At 43.0% G+C, this 25,348-nt stretch overlaps 2 protein-coding genes across 3 annotated transcripts; both read left to right on the plus strand.

Moving 5' to 3' along the window:
• Positions 1-803: 803 nt before the first annotated feature.
• LOC137783774 (ankyrin repeat domain-containing protein SOWAHB-like) lies at positions 804-5,832 on the plus strand. The gene is made up of 5 exons (XM_068574081.1): positions 804-2,226; positions 2,347-2,568; positions 2,645-3,042; positions 3,558-3,745; positions 4,061-5,832. Exons 1-5 carry the CDS (start codon positions 849-851, stop codon positions 4,533-4,535), a joined length of 2,661 nt encoding a protein of 886 aa, XP_068430182.1. The 5' UTR covers positions 804-848; the 3' UTR covers positions 4,536-5,832.
• A 2,062-nt stretch (positions 5,833-7,894) lies between these two features.
• On the plus strand, positions 7,895-25,186 carry wdr91 (WD repeat domain 91). 2 transcript variants are annotated; one of them, XM_068574551.1, is made up of 18 exons: positions 7,895-8,057; positions 9,602-9,760; positions 9,854-10,033; positions 10,189-10,395; positions 10,561-10,644; positions 12,220-12,329; positions 16,889-17,060; positions 18,209-18,430; positions 18,895-19,088; positions 19,779-19,833; positions 19,969-20,064; positions 20,621-20,715; positions 21,441-21,594; positions 22,516-22,624; positions 22,853-22,965; positions 23,239-23,346; positions 23,452-23,541; positions 24,843-25,186. In XM_068574551.1, the coding sequence occupies exons 2-18, from the start codon at positions 9,638-9,640 to the stop codon at positions 25,005-25,007; spliced, it is 2,277 nt and encodes a 758-aa protein (XP_068430652.1). In that variant the 5' UTR covers positions 7,895-8,057; positions 9,602-9,637; the 3' UTR covers positions 25,008-25,186. The 2 variants fall into 2 exon arrangements, with proteins under 2 accessions (XP_068430652.1, XP_068430651.1); XM_068574550.1 differs by having other exon boundaries at positions 9,624-9,760.
• The last annotated feature ends 162 nt before the right edge of the window (positions 25,187-25,348 follow it).

Raw genomic sequence — 25,348 nt, forward strand, 5'->3', positions numbered from 1 at the left:
AATGATAGATTCCTCATTTGTAAATTAAGTATTATAAATTACAAACCAATTAAGGACCTATGGATGATGCTCAGTCATTGTGTGATCACAGAACCTTCTAAATCTATGATCTTATTTCATACCGTGAAACATTTACAAACTCAGCATTTGGATAAAACTTATACCAGGCAAGAAAATGTATTTAATTTACATATTTTGTATTGCTCATGTAAAATATTCGTTAAATTAAATGAGTATATAAATCTCTTTTAATCTGCTTGTCCATTCTCCCTTTTCTTCGAGTAAAACCAACAATATTTAGCCAGTACAGTATACATTAACAAGTAAACGTGCAGAAACCTTATCAAACGATATGAAGGAAAACTATATATACAAAAACTAAATATAATATTTTAATTTGGCTACTTTGATAGCGTCTTGGCATACATTTGATTATCTGTCTGCGGCTCCTGTATCACAAGATAACATCCAGCTCCTCTGTCACGAGGACAGATGCAATAAGACTTTATAATAAATCACTATAAATAACACATGTTGTTTGGTTGGCTACGTCAATGGCACATTTGTTTTGTTAGTTTAATTCATTTGATATTATTGCATATATCGTGCATTTGTTATTTTTCATAGTTTATTGTGGTGCTGTAGCGAAACAATTCCCCTTGATTTAATATGCTGCCTGTCTGTCAGGAGCCATGCCGTGTTGTATTGTACACATCCGGGTAATCTGCAGGAATGCCGCAGGTAGTGTGTGGATGAATACCTGAGGAGGGCGGGGCTTCGCCGCTTGACAGAAACGAGTGAGCGACCTTTGAGACCAGCAGAGAGGAAGAGAGACTGGAGGCGCCGCAATGGCCACAGACTTCACTCAGGACACGCTGCTGCATTTCCTCCAGAGCCGCGGAGGCTCGGTGAAGAACTCCGACCTGCTGCTGCACTTCAGGGACTTCATCCGGGACCACGAGGACCGCAACCGCAACCGGGAGCTCTTCAAAAAGTTTGTCAACTCCGTCGCTACCGTCAAACACGTCGACGGCGTCTCTTTCGTGTTCCTCAGGAAGAAATTCAAAGGACATGTCCCCGGCAGCGGGGACCGGGGCTCTGCCGAGCCGCGTCCGAGGCGACTTCCCTCCCCGGAGAGGGCCGTCCCGAACCCCGCGGGGAGCGCGGGAAAGCCCGTGCAGGAGCCGCAGCGGAGGGAGGCAACAACACCCGCCCCGCCGGGAGCCACCGCCAGGAAAACAATCCTACCCGCGGCTGGAATCGTGCTCAACAACAACAACAACAATGGGGCGACTAATTTGAACCTGAAACCGCGACCTGAACCCCCCGGCAGAGCGGCAGCGGCTCAGGTGAGTCCGGTCTCAGTGAAGACCCCCAGACCGCCCGAGCCCCGCGCCCCAGAGCAGCGCCCTCTGGCGGGGCAGCACAGGCCGGGCTTGGGGCTGCCCCCAGGGGCCACACCTGTAGTGGGAGCAGTCAGCTGCTATGCAGGGCCCAGACAGCAGGTCCCGGTCCCCGAGGCTCCCAGAGGGAGGGAGGCCTGCCTGCAGCCTGAGGGAGCTCTTCATCAGGGGCGTCCTCTTCATCACTTCATCGGTCTGGAGCCGCAGGAGGCGGCCCCGCGCCGCATCAGACACAGGCCGAGCTACAAATCTGCTGTCTCTTATGATGAAGATGAGGAGGAGGAGGAGGAGGAAGAGGAGGTCGAGATGAGGCGGGGTTTAGCAGGAGGAGCGTGGTCCCAGAGCACTCCGCTGGGAGACTTGGGGCGGGCCTCCTCCTCGCCTTGCATCGTAGAACCGGATCTTCCTCCCTCTGTCGCCTCCCCCTCTTCATTAGGAAGGCAGATCCCAAAGGTTTTCATTCAGCATGTGGAAACGAGGACCCCTGCTGGTCCGGGCCCACCAGCGGGGCTGAGAGGTCGAAGAGCCGGGCCAGGACTGGAACTCGGATCGGTTCCAGCGGAGTCCACCAGGCGCAGCCTGCCCTTAGAGGCAGAGCGCTACGGCCCGCCGGCGCCTCCCGATGATGTCCACGCAGACCGCCGGCACTTTCATCCCGCAGGTGTCCAGCCGGACAATCCAGGCCCGGGGGCGTGGCTGTCATCAAGCCACAGCAGCATTTCCCCCTCCTTGGCGGGCTCAGGCAACTCCAGCGGCGAGCGGCCTGTCTCCCCCATAGAACCGGAGTGGAGCAGCAGCTTTGAAGAGCCACAGGCCAAAGCAGGTATGACAGCACACTGCACCAAATGTGGATTAATCCGCTGCAGAAAATAGTCCCAAACAAATTAATATCTGTAATAATAATAATAATAATAAAGCTGTTTGTCTCTTTACATGTCAACAGGTGTGGCTGGGGGCGGGTCTCAGATCCAGGAAGCCATCCAGCGAGCTCAAAGGACGAAGTCACAGTTGGGGACGCAACATACCGACATCAACCGGTCCACAGGCCGGCTCCATGATCACCAGGAGGTCGCAGCTCCTTTGCAACCTTTCCGTCAGTCCTCGGACCATCTCCACCATGACCAGTACGCCTTAGCCGGCGGGACGCCCTGGCACCTCTCCACAGGTCAGAACTCTATTTTATAGACCTGAGAGTGTTTAATGATCCTTTTCTGGTTAACTTGACTCCAAACCCCCGGCAGGTGATCTCCACGATGACTGGGAGGAGGCGGAGTCCAGTGAGGGCTCCACCTCCTCGCCAAAGCTGCTGCGGCCGGCAGCAGCCAGGCGGCTCAGCAGCCAGCAGAGGAGACGGATGTGCCGCAGCCTAGGGGCCGACCTGGACCAGCTCCTCCAGGAGGACGCTAGGGCCGGGGGGGGAAGCGAGGCGGCCCGGCTGAACCGCCTCCACCTGATCTCCTCGTCGCTCAGCCTGCGATATGACCTGTCGTCGTCCTCGCTGTCGTCCTGCTCCACGCCGCCTCGCTGCCACAGCCTCGTCGATCTGGATGAGGGGGCAGAAGGCCGACCGGGGAGGAGGAGCTCTCCCGCCGCCTCGCCCTCACCCCCTTCTGCTCATCACGAAGGCTCCGGTCGACAGGTGAGCGTCTCCCTCTGAATGTCCCTTAGAGTCATTGAGCCAACTGAGAGTTGCTTCAAGCCGCCGAGACGTTTGCTTCTTCTTTCATCAAATATTTTTCATTGGTGTGAGGTTTATCTAGATCAATATAAAAGCAGTCATAAAAAAGGAAACCCAGACTTACAGCAGAGGTTGATGACTGAGGTTGATTTCTTGCTTTAAAAAAAATCTAACACTTTTTTTACTCTCTAACCTTCAAAGAGTGCTATATGAATCCCCATCATGCAGTCAGTAGAGACTTCTTGCAGAGAAGAAGTCGCTACTTCAGCAAGTCCAGCGCCGTGTCCGGTGGGACCACAAGCAGTGGTTTTAGAAAATTAACGAGGGCCATAATGTATTTTTCTTTGAATGGATAATTCAGCAGGAGGTCTGGAGCTCCTCGGGCTATGAGTGTTTATAAAACTTATTTTCCTATATTCTTTTCTGCACTAGTTTATTGACTCTCACATTGAAGTTGATGTCTCCCTTGTCGTCAGTCCCTGGTTCCTCTGGAGCCCAGGGAGCACGCCTGGCTGGTGAAGGGAGCGTCGGGGGCCTGGCCCGACATCTACACGCTGTTCAGAGAGGACGCGTCTCTGCTCAACAGGCAGGACTTCATCTCCGGCTTCACCGTGCTGCACTGGATCGCCAAACACGGCGACCACCGAGTCCTCAACACCTTGTGGTACGAGAGAGGGAAAGTCTGGTTCACATAGCGGAGTCACACAGCTTTGAGGGCTGTGGTTAGTGGTGGGGAGCAGAGGGGCCGGGGAGGGCGGGGGGGGTTGGCTTACACTTATCTGATCCCATTTATGAACCCTGTAGATGTTACTGGCAGCTTTAGGACCGGCTTAGCTCCACTGGTGCAGCTCTAAAGGCTTGAGCTCTGCTCTGTGACGCTAAAAGGCACTTGTAGAATATCTATTAAATTCCCAGTGACGTAAGTGCATGTCCTGTATGCGAGCAGCACTGCTCACTGCTTTCTCTGGCTGGGTTCCAGGTACGGCGTTGAAAAGGCTGGTTTGATGTTCCACATGAACGCCAAGTCGACGTGCGGCCACACCCCTCTCCACATCGCCGCCATCCACGGCAACAATAACATAATGCGGTTGCTGGTGACCAAGTTCAAAGCGGACGTGAAGCTGCGGGACACAGCGGGAAAGAAGCCCTGGCAGTACCTGAGCCGGTCCACGCCGCAGGATGTCCTCCAGCTGCTGGGTGCTCCGTCCCATCTCGCCGGCCGAGGGCAGGGAGGGGGTGGGGCCGCCGGGCAGGACCAGTCGCCCCAGCAGCAGCAGCGCCGCCGGCGCCGACATCACCTCTCCTTCGCTTCCACCGGGGAGAGGCCGCTGACCATGACGGGCACGACGAGGGTCAAGAGGTCGTCATCGATCGCTGCGTTCCTCAAACACAAATCACTGCAACGCTTCCAAGGACACCAGTCTGACTTTTCACTTAAAACACCGGACCGGTAGATTGAGCGGTTCTGAAACCTGATTGGTTGCTCAACTGAACAACAGATTGCTGTCCGTCGCCACAGAGTGTTCAACCTGAGTTGGGCCTCGTTGCAACACGTCGTATTCCACTGAGAGGGACTTGATTTGTTAACTAAAGGTCCTCGGACCTGTCGTCTGACTATTTGTGTCCGGTACAAGGAGAATACAAAGTATACACCAAGTAGGATACACACAACCGCAGTGTACTGCTTTTGATCAGAACCAGTATCCAGTGTCACCGTGGCCAATTATTTGGCTAAATGCAAACAACCTTTCTACGAAATTTGATTGAGCGCTCTCAGGCCACCATGCGGTCACCTGCCCACGCTGTGATGAGCCAAACTCGAGCATTGGCTCCTCAACTCGTCGCCTTCAGTAAACGCTAGTGGACTTGTTACAGTTCTGTTTCAGATTAAACCTGCTACAGAGGACACAGGAGTGATGCCGGTCCACGTTCTGATCCGCCCGTGACGCCTCGATCACCCGTTATGCTTCTTATGGTGCATAGTACAGTAGACATGACATTCACCACCTTGCCGTCGTATGGAAGTGAACACCTGAAACCGGATCGGCAGGATCTCCTGATGTGCCGCTGCAGCTTCTCTCTGAGCTGTGGATTGTTCAAGTTTGAGCCTGTTCCCTGATCTGTGATGAAACTGAAACCCACAATCATGAGTTTAACAGAGCAAGTTTTGCTGAACATTTTGGACCTTTGTCATGTTCTCGGTCGTTTGTCCGCCTCCGTTTGGGTCTGTGCTTAGTTCCTGTGGTGGATTAGAGCCCACACATAAGCCTTATTTACAACAAGATTCAGCCTTTAAATCTTGAGCTCAGTCCAAGTAACTGCAACAATAGGGAGTTGTTAGTTTCTGCACGTGAGCATTCGGTTTCTCCGGATACTAATGCCAAAGAAAAGGTTGTCGAGGGGTTTTGAAGCAAGTGTGTGTTTTCTGGGCGTGCTCGTCTGTCGTTGAGAGGACAAAAATAACAGTGTGAAATTGACACAAACAGTTTACAAATAAGGTTTGGCCCACATCTGACCTTTTTGTTAATGTGTATTCTTTAAACTGTTTCCCAGTCATCCATCGGCGTGTCGATGGGTTTCTTGCTGCAGCCGTTAGTCCCATTCTGTTTCTTAGTAACTGGTGTGTCATTGGTTTGGGACGGTAGCGGAGGAAGATCCACCAACACCTGTCCCACCCACCCGCTCTGCAGCAGACACTGATGTCTTTAAAGCATCACGCTATCAGAGGGATTTAAAGTTGTGGGGGCGGGGGGGGGGGTGGATTTCTTTTCAATTTTTTTAAAGGTAATTCTGGTTCATTTCAACAAGGGTCTTTTTTTTCCTTTTTGCATAGATGGTGTTAATTGCACAGAGTCGTGTCAGTCTCCTCATCTGTCCCAAAAAACTGTTCTTTTAACTCTGAGTGAGAACCGCTGGCCGAGCAGTGCAGTGGTGCTCCACGTCCTGAGCCCTGATGCAGGTGTGTTCCTACAGGAGTCGTAGTTTTCAATCCTTTAAGAATTCTTGTGTTCTCTGGCGTTCTCTGCGATGTAAATGATTACTGTCTGACGTTTACTGTACTGGGTGTTCTTCGTACTGTATTTTTACACACGGCTGGTTTGTGCACCAAGTATTAAATATGTTTCACAGTTGGCAGGTGTTGTGTCGTCCTTAAATGCAGTGGTTTTGTTTTATGGATATGAATGACTTGTCAAGAGAGTTTATTCTGTTCTGGTCCCTATAAAAGGAAAAGATTTAAATCAAATTGTAGTTTAATTTGTATTTTTGTGTTTTAGGTCTTCACATCCTTCTGGAGGTTACAGAGAAAGTAAAAAGTTATGTTTCACTTTTATTTATTTTATATTTATATTCAAATCTGGTACCTCAATGAAAGCTGAAGGTTCAGACTCATCAACACTGATGTCATTGCAATCCAGATCGTCCTGAAACAGAATAGATATACTCTTTGAAATATATGAATCTCTCTTCAGACGGCATCCTGGGGACCAGAGTCCGGTTCTCTGAGGCCGGAGAATATTGAGTCCTCTTTCAGATGCCAATAAAAAGCATTCACGTGCTTTGGAGAACATTTTCTTGAAGAGAGGAGTTAGCCTAAATGTTGCTCCAGAGAGCTTAACATCATGCAGCAATACATGACTGCCTGGCAAAAGCATCGCGATAGAAGAAATAAAGGTGCAATTATAATTTTTATGATATGAAATAAAAAAGTGGGTGGGATAAAGACAAAGTCCAGAAAGCAAACCTTCACATGAAGACTGAGGTTAAGGCCTCGGGGTTAAATACAACACAACAGGAACGTTCTGTGTGAATGTTGCATAGAAGTGTTATCTTTAATATACAACACGAAAGCTTTAACAAAGGAATTAAAGAATTGTGCGGTAGGAGTATTGAGTCTTAAGAATGTATTTAGTTTTGAGGATAGAAAATATAATTCAAGATGTTTTTACTGTCATATGCACAGATAACACTTATTCTATACAATAAAAAGATTATTTGCCCACTCCCAAAACCGAATTACAATAAACTTAAGCTAAAAAATAATTAAAGAATAAAGCACAAAATATGAAACAGTATTGCACAAAAATATGATCATAGTAATTCTATGATAGAATATGACAATAGTATTGCTATGATAAATATGATCAAATAAATATGATAGAATATAATAGTATTACTATGATAATAGTATTGTTATGATAAATATGATGAAAATAAATCAAATATAAATATGATAGAATACAATAATATGATAATAGTATTGCTATGATAAATATGATAAAATTAATATAGTATAAATGATATTATTTCTATGATAAATATGATAACATTAATATAATATACATATGATAATAGTGTTGCTATGATAAATATGATAAAATTCATTTAATATAAATATGATAATATTATTGCTATGATAAATATGATCAAATTAATATCATTTTAATATGATAATAGTATTGCTATGATACATATAATTAAATATGATCACAGTACTGCTCATTGTCTCTTTATACACTATGCATTGCTTCAACGATGCAATCTGTCGGAAGGTTCCCGTGTTGATGGTGTATCGAGAGGACTCGTGAGGTTGCGATGGTTGAAATCGTTGAAATCTAGTTTTGCCGTCGCCGGCTGCATCAAACACAGCGTCCGGGTGAGATATGATAATCTGAAACAATGCCTCGTTTGAGTTGTATAAATAAACTTTGTTGGCGTTCTCCTCGGTCCACGTGGCCTCTGTGTGGCGCCATTGCGCCTCTGACGGCATTAAACAAAACGAAGAAGAGGAAGCAAAAGGAGGCGAAGAAGAAGATCCCGTCACATGACTTTTAGATAACAAACACAACCGGAACAGAAGTGTTTCTGCGTTGTTGCGGATATTTCTCATGTTGTCACATTCAGATGAGGACGGCGGAGCAGACGCGGTGTGACTTTGATCTAAATACCGCTCCCTGAAGCTCTCGCGGTGATACGAGGTGCGTACATGTTACACACGGTGACGGTGCGGACGCGATACGTGAGCTGGTTTGCGTTTTTCAGAATATGAAAAAGTAAAACCAAATCGTTTTTAGATGGCAAACATCTTTGTGAAGTAGCTGTGACCGTTACGCGTTACTCAGAAGTGTATTTAATGACATGACGATGAGTCCAGTTGATGGTGAAAGTAGTTTTTTTGCCATATAAAAGCGGAAGTAGTCAAAATGACTAACTGCAGAAAAGGACAACGTTTTACTTCATGCTTTACGGTAACACACCAAGAGCATAACTATTATATATACATGTAATAATGCTATTTATTATTAATAATAATCATAATATTCTTGTTGTATAGCGGCCAAGACGCTCTCATGAGTGAAAGTACAGTATGAACTCCAGTGTGTTGGACAACACGAGCAACTGGGTGGAGTGACGTCACCTGACAAAATAACAAATAAATGAATACAAGAATGACATGATACATACAATAATATGACCGTACCAATCACAACATTACATTTACATCCAGGCAATATCCAATTGAGCAAATATGATAGAATTATATTTCTGGTTTAATTGGCTTCTTAATCTGTTCAGGACTAACGGGATTAGATGAGACTGGACTTTCTACCAATGTTCCTCTAAAACGTGTGTGTGTGTATATCTATATATATATATCTATATATATATATATATATCTATATATATATATCTATATATATATATATATACATAGAGATATATATATATCTATATCTAGATATATATATATATATATATATATATATATATATATATATATATATATATATATATATATATATATATATACACAGAGAGAGAGAGAGAGAGAGAGAGAGAGAGAGAGAGAGAATGTACACACACTGTCTGGCCAAAAAAAAAGTCGCACACACTAATATTTGGTTGGAGCTTTAGCCTTTAGCTTTGATTACAGCATTCGCTGTGGCATTGTTTCCATAAGCTTCTGCAATGTCACAAGATTGATTTCCATCGAGTGTTGCATTCATTTCTCACTAAGATCTTGTGTTGATGATGGTGGAGTCTGAGCGCTGCAAAGCTTCTCCAGCACATCAGAGACTCTCATTGGGGTTCAGGTCTGGACTCCATGTGTCAACATGATGCCTCATGCTCCCTGAACCACTCTTTCACAATTTGAGCCTGATGAATCCTGGCATTGTCATCTTGGAATATGCCCGTGCCATCAGGGAAGAAAACATCCATTGATGGAATAACCTGGTCATTGCTGAACCTGGTCGTTGCTGAAACTAGACCTGAGCAACTGCAGCAACCCCAGATCATAGCACTGCCCCCACAGGCTTGTACAGTAAGCACTAGGAGTTGCATCCAGGTGACGACTCTTTTTTTTTGCCAGGCAGTGTGTATGTATGTATGTATGTATGTATATACACAGTATATATTCACTATACAATAGAGAAAACATTCACACAACATCACAGACATGTATTGGTCAGAACAGTGAAGCAGAAGTTTACAGAGTTTGTATCTGGTTGTAAATGAACAGGTATGTATCTTGGGCCTCACAGGATCAGAGGTCACGATGGGGTCAGCAGTGGAGCGGACCGACGAGCATGTGAGAGAGTATCTCATCTACCGCGGGTTCACCAGCACACTGAAGCACCTGGAAACCGATATCAAAGCCGACAAGGAGAAAGGCTTTCGGGTGGATATATGATCTATTTTTACGTTCTAAGAAACCTCAGAAATTATGTTTACGTGTATGTTTGTCCTGAACGTAAAGGATGTGGCGTTACAGGTGGATAAGATCATGGAGCAGCTGCAGCAGTTTGTTCAGAGCTATGACCTGTTTGGTCTGAAGGAGTACTGGCTCTACCTGGACCGACGTCTGCTGTGCCGACTGGAGGATGTGTACAGAGCCACCGTCAACAAGCTGAGAACCAGCCTGTACCGATACTACGTCATCAACACCATCCAGGTAACATCAAGTCAGAAACCCAGCACAGGTCTCTACCGACCTGTACACACCTCTACTACACCACACCTCTCCACACCTCTAACACATCACACCTCTATACACCTCTAATACAGTACACCTCTAATACAGCACACCTCCGCCCCTCCTCCTCCTAGAAAGGAAACCTTGAGAAGACTCAGGAGTTCTTCCAGAAGCAGGCGTTGGAGCTGCAGGGTCAGGTCGAGTGGCGTGATTGGTTCATTCTGCCGTTCATACCCACCCCCGAGCAGAACCCCGCCTTCGCTCCGTACTTCTCCCGCCAGTGGGCCGACACCTTCCTGGTTTCACTGCACAACTTCCTGTCTGTCCTCTTCCAGTGTATGCATATCCTTCAGCTGAATGCTCACAGTAATGTCCCGAATGAAGCTGCATTCAACAGTGAAGAGTTATGAATGTTTGCAACTCCAGAGGACACCACACTGCTCCCCTTTGTCTGTTTGCCATTTACACTCTGGATGTCCTGGTTTCCAGTCCTTAACTGGTTGTCACCCCAGCCTGTTCTGCTGAGTTTTGATGCTGAAGTTCAGAAGATGACGAGCCTGACGGAGGAGAATGAGCAGCTCTGCCAGCTGGTGAGCAGAACATAATAAATACATACGCAGATTTTACCTCTGAGTTCCTTTAAGACCAGCTTTAAAAGTCAATTCATGAAGGTTCACTATGATTTAACATCCATAAAAATCAAATGATCAAGTTCTTTAAAAATGAAATATTTATTGGACTAGCTACATAACTAAGCTACTCAACAGAACATAAATGAATAAACAATAAAATAATAAAAATGAAGGGAAGGAATAAAACATATGATTACAGTACAATAAATACCAATAACCCAAATCTAACAAAAAAGATTATGTGTTACCAGTCCAGGCAAAATCAATGACTCGTATCATTGATTGACGTCTGTCAATTAAATCTGGCGTTGAACGTTTGATTTTTAAATTTGTCTCCAAACATTTATGCACCGCAGTTGAGTTTAAAAAGCGCCTTTTTATATTAGTTTTATTACAAATGTCATTGAGATCTTTCGGTCCAAGATATTTCTATTGGCTGCACGGTGGTGGTGGCAAGCACTGTTCCCTCACAGCAGGCAGTCCTTCTGGAGTCTGCATGTTCCCCCTGTGGCAGCATGGGTTCCCTCCGGGTTCTCCGCCTTCCATATTTGGAGACTCTAAATTGGTCTACTCCCAAACTTAAACCTTTAGTCCAGTCTACTCCTTAAGTTAAACCTTTAGTCCAGTCTACTCCTTAACTTAAACTATAGTCGAGTCTACTCCTTAAGTTAAACCTTTAGTCCAGTCTACTCCTTAAGTTAAACCTTTAGTCCAGTCTACTCCTTAAGTTAAACCTTTAGTCCAGTCTACTCCCTAACTTAAACCTTTAGTCCAGTCTACTCCTTAAGTTAAACCTTTAGTCCAGTCCAAGTTGAAACAGACCTTCAAGTTTCATGGATGTATCCGGATATTTTTCAAAATAAAACATCTTTCTGGCCATGTCTTTTTTTTTCCTCATTTTATTCATTCTCACTATTCTGCCAGTACCATGGGGCCCAGGGAGCGGTCCCGGGCAGAATGAGTAAACTTATAAACACACTGTGACAACTCCTTCATAGTGTCATATTGCTTTTTGGAAAATTGTGATTTGTTCATAGTAGATGCAAAAGTGTATTTATGTCCAATATATTTAAGTTGAACACTGTTGCTCATTGATGGACCCAATTATTTTATCAACACAACTCCTGGTCCTTGGTTATGGTGCCACAGCACTTAAAAGAATAAACTTCATCATTTTTAAAGTTCTGACCCTTTAATTTTTTATTAACAGCATTTACTTGTACTTTTACATTTAATACTTAAATACATTTAATATCAGAAAATGACTTTTGATACTTAAGTACAAAATATATCAGATACTTTCAGACTTTTAGTCAAGTAGTATTCTAATAGGTGACTTCCACTTTTACTGGAGTCATTTTCCAGTAAATTATTTTTACTTTTACTCAAGTATGACGTTTGGGTACTTTATACACCACTGGTTTTGGATGATGATGATGATGATGATGATGGTGGTGGTGATGATGATGATGATGAGTTCAGATATTTCTTGTTGCTGTATCTGATCTGTCTGTCTTGTCTCATGTCATCCAGGTGTTTGCCCTGCAGACAGAAAGCCGGGACCAGAGAGAGGGAGACGAGATGGTCCACCACAAGCTGCCGGTGTATGTCCAGAACATGGACCGCCTAGGAGACACCGAGCTGTGAGACACTTCCATCCCTGTCTTTAACTATTACTGGCTACAACTAAGATAGCTGCCATTCTGTCATTTGTTTTAATGAGGATTTAAAATTGACAATATAATGCTTGAAACCAAATGTTTTTATTGGACCAGGACTCGATATGTTTCAAATATGGAAGGTCCCACTGACCCCGATAAAGATACTTTTTAAAGATTCTACATTAACGGGTATAAACGATGTTGAACTCTTTTGTAAGTTTAACCTCTTCAATGTGTTGTTACAGTTGGCAGCCCACCTTGAGTCAGGGCCATAAGCATATGGACTGTGACGCCATGTTTCTATGTTGCCTCTTCACACAACTGCAGAGGATTAGAATTGAAGCGCCAGGATTATAACTGAAGCGCCAGGATTATAACTGAAGCGCCAGGATCATAACTGAAGGGTCAGGATTATAACTGAAGGGTCAGGATCATAACTGAGGCGTCAGTATTATAACTGAAGCGTCATGATTAGAATTGAAGCGTCAGGATTATAACTGAGGCGTCAGGATTATAACTGAGGCGTCAGGATTATAATTGAAGCGTCAGGATTATAATTGAAGCGTCAGGATTAGAACTGAAGCGTCAGGATTAGAACTGAAGCGTCAAGATTAGAACTGAAGCGTCAAGATTAGAACTGAAGCGTCAGGAATAGAACTGAAGCGTCAGGATTAGAATTGAAGCGTTGGGATTAGAATTGAAGTGTCAGGGTCAGAACTGAAGCGTCAGGATTAGAACTGAAGCGTCAAGATTAGAACTGAAGCGTCAGGATCAACTTTCATCTTTAATCTATTGGATTCAGCACTAATAGCACAAAAACCGTTTGGAGTTTCAAACATTCGGCACCTGAAAGGAATGTGAATACAAAAGGTTCACCAGGCAGGCCAGATTAGACCAGACCACATCTGCATGAGCCTGACCAGTTTAGATTGAGGCTCTATGGAAGATGAAACCAAGATGAACTTGAACCAGAATGACATGTTTATGTTCTGTCCATTAAATTAAAGATGAAAGTCTCCACATCAACCAGATGTTGACTGCTTCAGTTCAAATGATTTGGCAACATTCAGGAAAACCGTGCCACAGTCCATATGCTTATGGCCCGGCTGCACATCTTCTCTCTAAAATCGCAGTTTTGTGTTTTTCACCCTGATTTCATTGTTGGGTTTGGTTTCATACCACAAGCAGGACAGACGCAGACAGCGGTCTGGTGTTGAGTTTTAGCATGCAGCCTGTTGTCTATGTCAGTGCATCGACTGCATTGGTTTTATCAGTATTTATAGTTTCCAGACGACTGACCTGCTAATTTAAAATGTTCTTTGCTACTACATTTTAAGTTATGATTTGAGTTCTGAGATTTTTCTCTGAATTCTGAGGATAACTGTAGATTTTTATAATACAATCTGATATTATGAGTAGATTTTGCAAGAGAAGTCCAAAATAATACTTTTAAAATAATTTCTAATGTTTGTGTCATGAATCATCTTCCAGCTGTGTTGTGAGAGGAGATGAGTGTGAGAAAGGTATAAACCTCAGAGTTACTTTGAGAAGAAGTTTGAAGCAGCCAAAACTCATGAAGTCTGTTCTGTTTATTCATTCACTAAATACAGATTTAAAAATATTTTACCTTATTTATTGTTAATGATGCAGTATTTGCTGTGTTAGACTGTGTGTGTTGATGCAGTTGATGTTGTCAAATAAACAATTCACCTGATGAATTGTTGTTTCTTGTCAGTACAATCCATTTTTTAAATGTTTACATATGGGTTTCACACGCTGACTTGAGACTGGGCCGACCAATAGGACACCCCGAAATGAACCAGGGCCATCGTAGCCTCTTTCCATCCATGAGACCAGGGATGTGACTGACTGACCATTCTCTATAATAATTCTGCCTGCTGGTCGATACCTCCTCAGCCCGGCTGCTCTGCAGCAACACATCAATCTAAATGGACGGTGCTCACACAGTCTGCGCTTCCCTTCTCATACTTGACATCTATTGTTAAAATTTCAACTCGGCATACAAAATATTAAACTAGGATGCAATGCATGCTTTAAAACCCTGGAAGAACCGGGCCGTTGTCCTCCTCAGCGTAGAGCGCCTGAAAGTTCAACTCAACATAAGAATATTAATACTGCCCTGCAGCATGTTCATGTCATCATTACATACGATAGTAACACAAGTATACACCTGCTATCTATACACCTGCTATCTATACACCTGCTATCTATACACCTGCTATCTAGACACCTGCTATCTAGACACCTGCTATCCATACACCTGCTATCTACACACCTGCTATCTACACACCTGCTATTTATACACCTGCTATTTATACACCTGCTATCCATACACCTGCTATCCATACACTTGCTATCTATACACCTGCTATCTACACACCTGCTATTTATACACCTGTTATGCCTCTATAGTAGCTTTTTTTCTACAAGAGACGTTGATCCTTAAGGCAAACAGGCTGTATGTTAACCCATTTTTAACACACTATATTCACACTAGTGGTAATCAATATGATAAAACACACTAAAACATGACCACTGAAGCTTCAGCTTCTAGAGGCAAAAGATGGCTGCAGACTGACTATAACCTTTCCCACTAATGCATGAAATAAAACATAGTTGCAATATTTCAATCAAGTTTTATATATTGTTCTCTACAATTTGAGGTTTTGACCGGCAGCCTCTTCTTCGGCAATGCCACCCAACCAGATAATCAACTTCACCGGATGTTTATCTGGATGCCAACTCCTTCCCATGACAGGAATGGATAGAAATGTACATTGATTTGCGTTTCTTTTAGCAGATGTTCTGAAAATGTTGTCAATATTTGAACAATATCTAATATTTAGTCTGATGTTACGTTCACACTAAACACAATATTTTTCACATCACGTCTACCGTGTCAGTTTTTCGCATGACGAAAAAAGTGTGTTCACACAAAACGCAGCATGACTAATCAAGCCGCCACAAAGCGGGCGTGGCTTATCTCCGTAGCTTCTCCCTGTGAAAAGAGCTATCTATTACACTATAAACTGTGGAAGAAATAACAACTAGTTGTGCTTTATACTTGTTGTGGAAGTCACAAAAACGTGAGAATATCAAACGCCCTCCTGTTTGGGTTTATAAATACCATCTGTAGCCGCACACAGCTCAGTGAATTTCACAGACTTCAGGAACTGCGTCTGGCAGTACCTAGCCGTCATCCACCATGGAAATGACCACTAGTTCTGCTTTATACTTGTTGTTTAAATTCCACAAACGTCAGAACATCAAACTCTATTGTGTCTGGGTCCATAATATCTTCCGTAGTCCCACAACAGTGTCTAAATGACGGCCGCTATCATCTGCAGAAGTTTGATTCAACAACAGGATGGCGGAAACGAGCGGAACATCTCAAAGCTGATTGGCTGACGCAACTATGACTCACGCGTTTTTTTGTCGCCGGAGTTGGAAAATTTCAACGCTCTGTTCGCCCCGCGGCAAACGCGCTGTTCGTATCGCCTCAAACGCGTCTGCCGCGTCGCTCGCCGGAAAAGTCGCGTCTCCGCAGCGCCTACGCAGCTGTTCATTGACTTTGCATGTAATCTGCTCGCGCGACCAAATTTTGTCGTAATCGGTGTGAACACAGCATCATGGTGCTTTCCCACCGAACGCGTCAAAATGTTCTCGATGCATCGAGAAAAAGTGTGTTCACACCAAAAGCAGCAAGGCTAATCGCGGCGCCACAAAGGGGACGTGGCTAATCTCAGCAGCTTCTTTCCTTGAAAAGAGATATATCCGTTACAGACTAAAGATGAAATAAACACTAGATATGTTATATGCTTGTTGTGGAAGTCACAAAAACGTTGTAACATAAACTCCATGGTGTCTGGGTTCATAATAGTATCCTAGTCCCACAACAGTCTGAATGAAGCTGCTATCAGGTCCTTCTGGAGGACCAGCAGCTTTTTGATTCAGCACCGGCAGGACGGCGGTGACGAGCGGACCATCTCAACGCTGATTGGCTGACGCAACTATGACTCACGCGTTTTTGCTGCCGGAGTTGGGAAATTTCAACTCGCGCAGGATAACTCGCACTCGACCCAAGTTCGCCCCGCGACCAACGGGCTGTTCGTGCTGCTTCTACGCGTCTTTGACGCAGCTTTGCATTGACTTTACATGTAATCTGGAGCGCGTCGGAATCTTGACTCGTTTGGTGTGAACATAGCATAAAACGTGCACAAATACATCATACAAAGTTCTCAGCAATGACACACACGTAACCTTGTATTTCATGATGTCTGCTTAGGCTACTCGTAAGAGCATTGCTTCCATCTCTCTATTTCATAGTGCAAAGTGAACACACTTTTGTTGTTTTTAGAGGGATTTAAGAGTTTGATTAGAACTGAGGCAAACTTTTGTCCTGCTCTTAGTGAATCTCTGCACGTCCTAAATCTTGACTTCATCATGACTTAGACACATTGTTTACTCATTCAGCACTGTGTTGTTGAACTTTGTGACTTTTTGCTGCCCCTCCCTCGCAGGGACTTGGTGTCGAGCCAGCGCCCGGTCAGCACAGCCACCACTCCTTCCAGAAACTTCTTCTCTACATTCCTGCCACAAGGCAGACGCACTCCGGTGAAACTGCCCCAGTTCACCGCTGGGTCCTCGCCAAGCCAGGCTGCAGTGGGGAGGAAGGATTTACCAATCAATCTGGTGAGAGGGATGATTGTTTTCAAGTTTAAAGGATAATTCAGACTGAAAAATAAAATGTCTTTAAAAATAAATGGTTAATTCCCTGTTAATAAAAAAAAACGCAGTGAAATTCACAAATGATAAGCAGTTTATAAATGCAGATTTAACAGCTGGTATATAAATGTCACAACATACAAACAAAATATGGAAATTTAAAATTTACAAACTAGATAAATGAATTATTTTGTTTTGTGGCCAATGAACGAGTTCAGCTGCAGTTCCACTAATGTCCACTGGTTGGAGCACCGAGATGTAGCTCGGATGGTTGTGGCATATTTAATAAATAATTATACAGGTATATCAAAATATATAATGATTATTAAAAACTCAATTATATATGATAAACCCAGAAATTAGTAGAAAAATGATGGTATTCAGCTTCCGTGATAAGACATAATTTAAATGAGGGGATTTGACTTTGGATTAAAGTCCTGGAAAAATAGGGAAAACTAATTTGATATTAATGAATTGAATCTGAATCTCTTGTCATGGTGTACAGAGACCTTTTATTTCACATACACACAAATCAAATTGCCAAGTTCTTTATCAATGAAATATTCATTGGACTAACTACATAGCTAAACAAATAAATAGAAAATACATGACAACATAAACAAAATGAATGGAATGAACAGAAAATATGATGGATTTCAATAAATAACAATGAACCAAAAATATAATGATAATTCCCTGTTGATAAAAACGCAGTGAGGTTCACAAATGATAAGCAGTTTGTAAATAGAGATTCAACAGCTTGTATATAAATGCAGAAACATGCACATTTTTTGAAATCCTTTGAAATACAATTATTTGCGGATTTTAATTTTGTATTTAAAACAATTATTTCTGTCTGCATTAGAAATATTTTTGTGAATCTTGTTTTTTCTTTTTACATGTGGACATTGTTTACATATATATATTAATAATTAACATGTTTGTGTCCATTGAAAAATATTTTTATGGAAAGTTATCAAAAAGGAACTTGTGGATCCTTGTGTGTTAATTAATACTGAGACTCATCTGACCCAACATCTGGCAACATGTGGGGTCCTTGAATGTATGTGGCAACCTGAGAACATCTGTTTCTGAAACTAATTTGTCTTTTCTAGCCGGCAAAGTCAAAAGAGGCAGTCCATGCTAATGAGGTGAAGCCAGTTTCCAGCCAGCCATCAACCAGTGAACCCAAGACTTCCCAGTCACACCAGTCAACAAACCAGTCAACAAACCAGTCAACAAACCAGTCAACAAACCAGCCATCTCATCCCAGACACAAGAAGATCCAGGACCATGAGAAGGAGAGGAAGGAACTTTTCTCCAAACCACCACCACAGGTACTGTGGTCTCATGAAGTCTGATTTCCTTGTTCGGTCAGTTTTTAATAAAGGAATCGTTCAACATTTTTGGAAAATATGTGTATTCATATGTGTATTCTCTCATATCTGAATGCTAATCATCACGATCACATTTGCAAGTATGTGTACAAGAAGTTTGAATCTGTTGGTTTGAATCCCTGTTAATATACTTACACAGAAATAGAGTATATCTCGGAACAAGGACAAGAAAGCTAAATAAGTTAATTAATATGCAAACAAGAATAGAACTAGTCATAGAGAGATTAACACAGAGGCTGCCATCTTGGATGGCGAAGTGATTTGCTTAGCTCAGCATACAGACTTTAAGCAAGCGGAAATGGTTAGCCTAGCTGCCTTTTGTTTGAGGCTATTGTGTTGTAAATTATTGCTGCACTTCCGTCATTCCATTTACACTGACAACATCCTTCTACTTGTATCTTTAGATGGCAGAGAAGAAAGGGGAGGCAGGAGAGGGAGAGCTACATGCTGAGGCCTCCAGCGAGCCTCCTGATCCATGCTCAAACAGCAGGAGCTGCAGAGGAGGAGCAGAGGGAGGAGGTCTTTCAATGGAACAGCCTTTCATCAAACTGAGCCAGGAGGAGTACGGAGAACACCACTCGTCCATCATGCACTGCAGGTACACTACTGGTCATACAAGGGAAGGTAATACAGAGGGACCGCGCCCCTTACCCGTCACAGCATCTCAAAAATGTATTATTCTGCTTAGTTCTGTGGTTGAAATGTATCATAAGTGCTTTATTCTTAATTGTGTAGCTGAACTCTGAAAGCAGAGTTCAGTTCATCTTGACCTAGTCTGATCGGCGCCATCCGGATGGAACAATATCAGGTTGATCTTGGTATTGTTTTGGTTTCTTTTCTTTTCTTTTCTTTCTGTGCCTCTCACTCTTTCCTCTCAGGCAAACAACATCCACCAGACAGCATCAATGCTTGTCTGGTCTGAAGAAGGAGGACACCGGAGGAGAAGCAGGGGGGAGGGGAAACATTTCAATAATCATTGTTGATGTTAAACTATTTTTTTCTTGTCAGACCTCCAAACCATCTGGGGGGAAGAGCTCTGTCCATTCAATTGAAATATTCCAAGTTTCTGTTAATTAAATGCTTAAAGACATTTAAGGTTTCACATGTGTTTCCACTGAAAAAGATTTATAAGGTTAATTAATTTCCATCGCAGGTTCCTGATCAGGTTATAGGTTGAAAAACATCTCAGACAGTTTATTTTTGTTACAGCAGGTGGACTTGACTGGCTTTTAAAGTTTTAAAACCAAAATTATTTTCTTTATTGTGTTTGTGTCCTTCTGGTTTCCAGGGTTGACTGTTCTGGTCGCCGGGTTGCCAGTTTGGACGTAGACGGAGTCATCAAGGTGAATCTGCGTTAATTTTCTTTTGGGGTTCTACAAACAGAAAAGACAGAAAAAACATGCATATTATTGGATATCACTAACTGAAAAGCATACAACAAAACTCAAGGATAAAGCCTTCATCCTCCTCGTCCTCAGGTGTGGTCCTTCAACCCCATCATGCAGACCAAGGCCACCATCATGTCCAAGTCTGCTCTGCTGTCTCTGGAGTGGGCCACCAAGCCAGACAGGCTGGTATGGACAAGACGATGTCACGACATTAACCAGTCGTGACATCGACAGCATTCATCAGATTTCTATCCGTACATTTAACTTGATAAATGATTACGTTCAGTCATCGATTACTGCTGTGCTCACGCAATTACTAAAGTAAATGTAAAAAGAGGAATTCTGTGACACTTTCTAAAAAAACATGAAGTGAATTGTTTGCTGATTTTCTGTCTTTAAACTTATTACACAAAATGAAGATCCACAATACACAATGCACACAACGAAAGAGAAGGATGTCCTAGACAAAAGAATGCTAATTAATTACAGCAATACATGATTACAAATAACACAACATGTCATGCATCCAACTGAAGCATGTCATTAGTAGAACTACGCTGTATGTGAGATGCACCAACGTGACACAATCACATTATGGGAATTACCTCCCATTGTCTGACTGTATTTGAGGGTTGTTGGTTCAGTGATCCCTCGGGTAAGGCACGTGGTACTGCTGCAGTGAGGGAACAGCTTCAGCGTGGCGTCCCAGGTGAATGAAAGGTGAAATTCTGTGTGTGCTCAGTTGTTGCTCGGCAGCGGTGTTGGCACGGTGCGGCTGTATGATACGGACGCCAAGAAGAATCTTTATGAGATGAACATCGATGAGACTCATCCACGGTAATCTGTTCCCTGTCCTGTATTACAGTTTGTTACAATTGTTTACACACATGTTGCCATATTGAGGTCAGACATGCAGCTCAGCCCAGGAGTGAGTCTGACATCACAAATGCAACCAAACAAACACACATTTTAGCATCAACTATCGCTAGCACGTAACACAGCAAGCCCAGAAACAGGGACATGGTTGTGATGCTGTTAGACGTTGACCCCGCACTGTACATGGCAACTCACAAAACAAAGCCGCCTACATGTAGAATGCGTGCGGGCCGGCATGGGAGGCTCTCTACCCGCCTCCCAGAGGTCAAGGGTCAGACTGCTTCGGTGCCTGCAGGCTGAGATCCCGCCAGGGACCGTGAACACTTTGACGTAGCAGGTCAACCGTCCCGGCTGCATTAGCTTTCTTATAAATTGCAACTTTAATCTTAGAGAATATCCAAGGTATTTTTATTGTAAATGTACTTTTCACTTCTACTAAATGTTTACTTTAGTTTTAGAGAATCTCCAAAGGACCTGCAGTATCTCTCCTTCACACACCGCCCGGTTGTCTCCAATACTGTATTTCTGATTCTGATTCCGTTTATATAATCCAGTTTTCTAGGTAGTTATATACTGGAACTTTTTAATAAACCAGAAACATGCTTGAGTTTTTCATTTTGTAACACTGAATAAAGTTTGTTGTTGAAGAACAAGTCCTGATGATCTGTCCCTGCTCTGCCTCTTAGGATCTTGTCGTTAGCCTGCAGTCCCAGCGGTTCCTCGTTTGTCTGTTCTGCTGCAGCTCTCAGTCGATCTGGAGGTGTAGAGTCGGCCCCTCGACTTCCTGCCCCGGTGTCTGGACAGCTGCTGCTCTGGGACACCAAGACGGTCAAACAACAGGTGATTAACCAGCTGGTTCAGTAAACGTTATTTAACTAATAAGCTGCTGCTTCAGAGCGCCAGCAGAGTACTCAAGCAGACTCCTCCAGGCTGCACATTTCACCTTGACTCTCCAAGTGTCCTTGGACATTACACATGTGCCCATCACTGTGACCGATCTACTGGGACATTGGCTTAGGATCCAGCTTCTTAGGATCCTAATCGTCAAAAATTCCATTATTCAGAAAATAACATTTAGAGATTTGGAAATGTGAACATTATTTCGTGGAGGCCATGATTCGCAGTCTGTTCCTTCTCATGGATTCCTTTGTTTGGAGCGTCTCCACTTCCTCCACTCGTGCTGTGGTTTCCAAGTCTTGCCTGATCTCCTCTAGCCTGGTTCATCTCAGCTCAGTGTAGAACTAGCTTAACTCTTTTTGCTTCCTCTTTACATCTGAGTGCGTCGCTTCAGTCTCCGTGTGTTTACCAGATAGCAGGTTAGCTCTGCTGTGATCAGGGCCTCCGCGCTAGCCTTTAGCGTGAGCGTCTTTGCTCATCTACAACTCATTTACTATAAATAACACACATGGGATGATTTGTTGCATCTATGTTTGTTTCAGACATTTCTATATCATTATGTGCCAAGAAAAAGAAATATCAAACCTTTCAGAGAATATTTTGTAATAATTGCAGTTGCATGTTGACATAAAAGCTCACAGCTGCCATGTTCACATGTTTATATAGTTAACACTATCATGTTTATTTGCTAACATTAAGTTCTACATTCAGCTAAACAATTCTCATGATGTGTGTTTCTACTAACATGATACACGTTACATAGTTTATGGCTGACACAGTCGATTATGACTCATGATAATTCATTTTCGCACTAGCATGGTTAGCATTGGATTTAGAGTACTGAGTCTATGTTCTGCCTCCCAGCTCCAGTTCTCTCTAGAACCTGAACCCGTAGCCATCAACTGCACCGCCTTCAACCACAACGGGAACCTGCTGGTGACCGGAGCCGCTGACGGAGTCATCCGACTGTTTGGTAAGTGTTATGATCATTGTTATTCTGGATATTTCTGAGATGACCGAAATGCATTTAGTATTTTTCATCTTATTTATCTATCAGTCCCGCCCACTTTAATATCTTACTTAGTAAATTAAAGGAAACATTGTACAGTATATTGATGTGTAACGTCAATAATTAGCTTTCTGTAAACATAGTTCTATTCCTTTGATGATGTCATCACATTTACATCTGTCTCTGTTGTAGACATGCAGCGGTACGAGAGCGCCATGAGCTGGAGAGCTCACGACGGAGAGGTTTACAGCGTGGAGTTCAGCTACGATGAAAACACCGTCTTCAGCATCGGAGAAGATGGAAAGGTCTGTGTGCGCTTCTTTATTGTTCAGTACAGGGGTTCACAAATGCGGGTACGTGGGAGTTTTTTTTTAAATCAATTTAAACTGAGGATCCATTCAAAAATAGTAATTTAAGAAATATTCAATCAAATCAAAGTATAAGTTCATAAAGGTATTTGTGAATATTCTATATTAAATCAGACACTGTGTATTCCATCTTTCACTTGAACAGTGATCCAGGAGTCTGTGTTTCACGTCCGGATAAATAATTGAATAAATGTTTTTGTTTGTTTCCAGTTCATCCAGTGGAACATCCATCGCTGTGGGGTGAAGCAGTCGGAGCAGGTGTTGCCTCAGGACGCCACCGGGCCCTTCGTCCTGTCTGGGTACAGCGGGTACAAACAGGTGGGTCCAACATGGAACAATGCCTGAGGCCAAAAAAGAAGTAAACAGACCAAATAAAACTAATGTAATAACCTACTGATGCTTCATGAATGAACTCTTTCTCAGGTTCAGGTTCCTCGAGGTCGACTCTTTGCCTTTGACTCTGAAGGCCAACACATCCTGACGTGTTCCAGCAGCGGAGGACTGATATACAGAGTAAACACACCCTCATACCACAAGATCAAATGTGTATTCATCCAGAGGGAAGTTGCTGTGCATCATCATATCTGCACCTCTCATCCACATTCAACTGTTCTGATCCAACAAAATGATTATGGATATTTGGTGCTAATACTGTGAATGCTGGAATCATCATTGAACCTTCTTCCAAATTAAAACAGTAAGCTCTTATGTTCACTGACACCAAAGTCATCAAACATACCAGTTTTCTAACCTGCTCACATTTTTAACACTAAAACCTGCACCGACACGCATGTCAACGGCCGCCAAACACTTCTGGCAGACGCAGCCCGTCCTCACACTGTGAAGCCCTCTGAGACAGATGTGTGATCAGGGCTAAACAAAGTAAACTGAATTAAATGTAATCCAGCATTAACACAGGAATTTCTCCACAAATAGTTTTTTATGCTTTATTAATATCTCAGCTTCCTGAAATGCTCTTGTTATCTGCATTTTTATACTTTGTTTTGCTTTTTTTTAAAATAAGAAGTTAAAGTAGCGACAGTCATTGTAAAGTGTTTACTGGTTAACACCGTGGTTCTCAAACCTTTTTTGTCACGCCCGGCTTTTGAAGAAGAGAAATGTTCACGGCCAACATAAAGCCGATCTCCGTGAGAGGATTTTGTTTTGGCAAAACGGCAAGAATCAGTGAGCCACCAAGAATCTCGGCCGTTGCGCAGCGTAACCTGTTAACATCGTGAACATTTACATGAGCGTACAGGCATTTAGCCATGTATTTATTAGTGATGTTTGATGTCCGTGTACTTTGTACGATGTGAAGTTCTCATGTTGCTTATGGAGAGGTTGTCCTGAAACCACAAGGTAGCGGTTCTTCCCTGTTCTCCATAGTTTCATGTTGAAGTGTCCTTGAGCAAGACACTGAAGCCCAGAGCTTCACAGCAGCACAAAGCTCCTTCATTACTTAATCACTAAGGATGGACACGATGCAGAGAATAATGTCCACACTATGGGATTAAAGGATTATAAAAATAAATACAAATATGTATAAAATATATATATATATATATATATATATATATATATATATACATATATATATATATATATATATATATATATATATATATATATATATATATATATATATATATATATATACATATATATATATATATATATATATATATACAATCATAGTCTACATTCCCCTCAAGGCCCACAGTTTGAGAACCACTGTGTTAAATCAACATAAATATTACTATTTTCATACATTTTACTTTTTGAACATGTTGTCCTTTCATCTTCTCCTCTTCCAGTTGACCAATGGGGAGCCTGCTCTGGAAAGCATGTTGTCACTTGGGGGCCACAAAGCGCCAGTGGTGACAGTTGATTGGTGCTCGGCGGTGGACTGCGGCACCTGTCTGACCGCCTCCATGGACGGGAAGATCAAGCTGAGCACGCTGCTGGCACAGAAGTCCTAACACACTGACGGGTCAGGCCTTCAGAGTTCATGATGAACTGATTCTGTTTGCCTACTCGCTGATCCAGATTATTCCAGAAGCTGTTAACACAGTATGTCATTTATTTAATGATGTGGTAGAAAACAGCAGAAGCTCACCTACCTGTTAACAAATCATATTAACAATAAAATCCCAGTGAAAGTTCAATTTCAGAGCAAGTTTTTTATGGAAGTTGCATGATTCAGAATGTTGTAGTTCTCTACGGGGACAAAGGAACTCCACAACAGTCTGAAAGATTCCCAGCACTAACGTACCGTCACCTTATGAAGTCATTGTGACGAACATGTTAGCAAGCAGCTGCC

This window comes from Clinocottus analis, unplaced genomic scaffold (genome assembly GCF_023055335.1).
Source record: "Clinocottus analis isolate CAN_PGR_092001 unplaced genomic scaffold, fCliAna1.0.p SCAF_13, whole genome shotgun sequence".
NCBI classification, from domain to species: Eukaryota; Metazoa; Chordata; class Actinopteri; order Perciformes; family Cottidae; genus Clinocottus; species Clinocottus analis.

Excerpts from the sequence above, each read along its gene's own strand:
- wdr91 (XM_068574551.1), top strand. The coding sequence starts at position 9,638 with ATGGGGTCAGCAGTGGAGCGGACCGACGAGCATGTGAGAGAGTATCTC. Across the intron at positions 9,761-9,853 it reads ACAAGGAGAAAGGCTTTCGG|GTGGATAAGATCATGGAGCA; the intron begins GTGGATATATGA and ends GTGGCGTTACAG. Across the intron at positions 12,330-16,888 it reads CGCCTAGGAGACACCGAGCT|GGACTTGGTGTCGAGCCAGC; the intron begins GTGAGACACTTC and ends CCTCCCTCGCAG.
- LOC137783774 (XM_068574081.1), top strand. The coding sequence starts at position 849 with ATGGCCACAGACTTCACTCAGGACACGCTGCTGCATTTCCTCCAGAGC. Across the intron at positions 2,569-2,644 it reads GCCCTGGCACCTCTCCACAG|GTGATCTCCACGATGACTGG; the intron begins GTCAGAACTCTA and ends AACCCCCGGCAG. Across the intron at positions 3,746-4,060 it reads CGAGTCCTCAACACCTTGTG|GTACGGCGTTGAAAAGGCTG; the intron begins GTACGAGAGAGG and ends GCTGGGTTCCAG.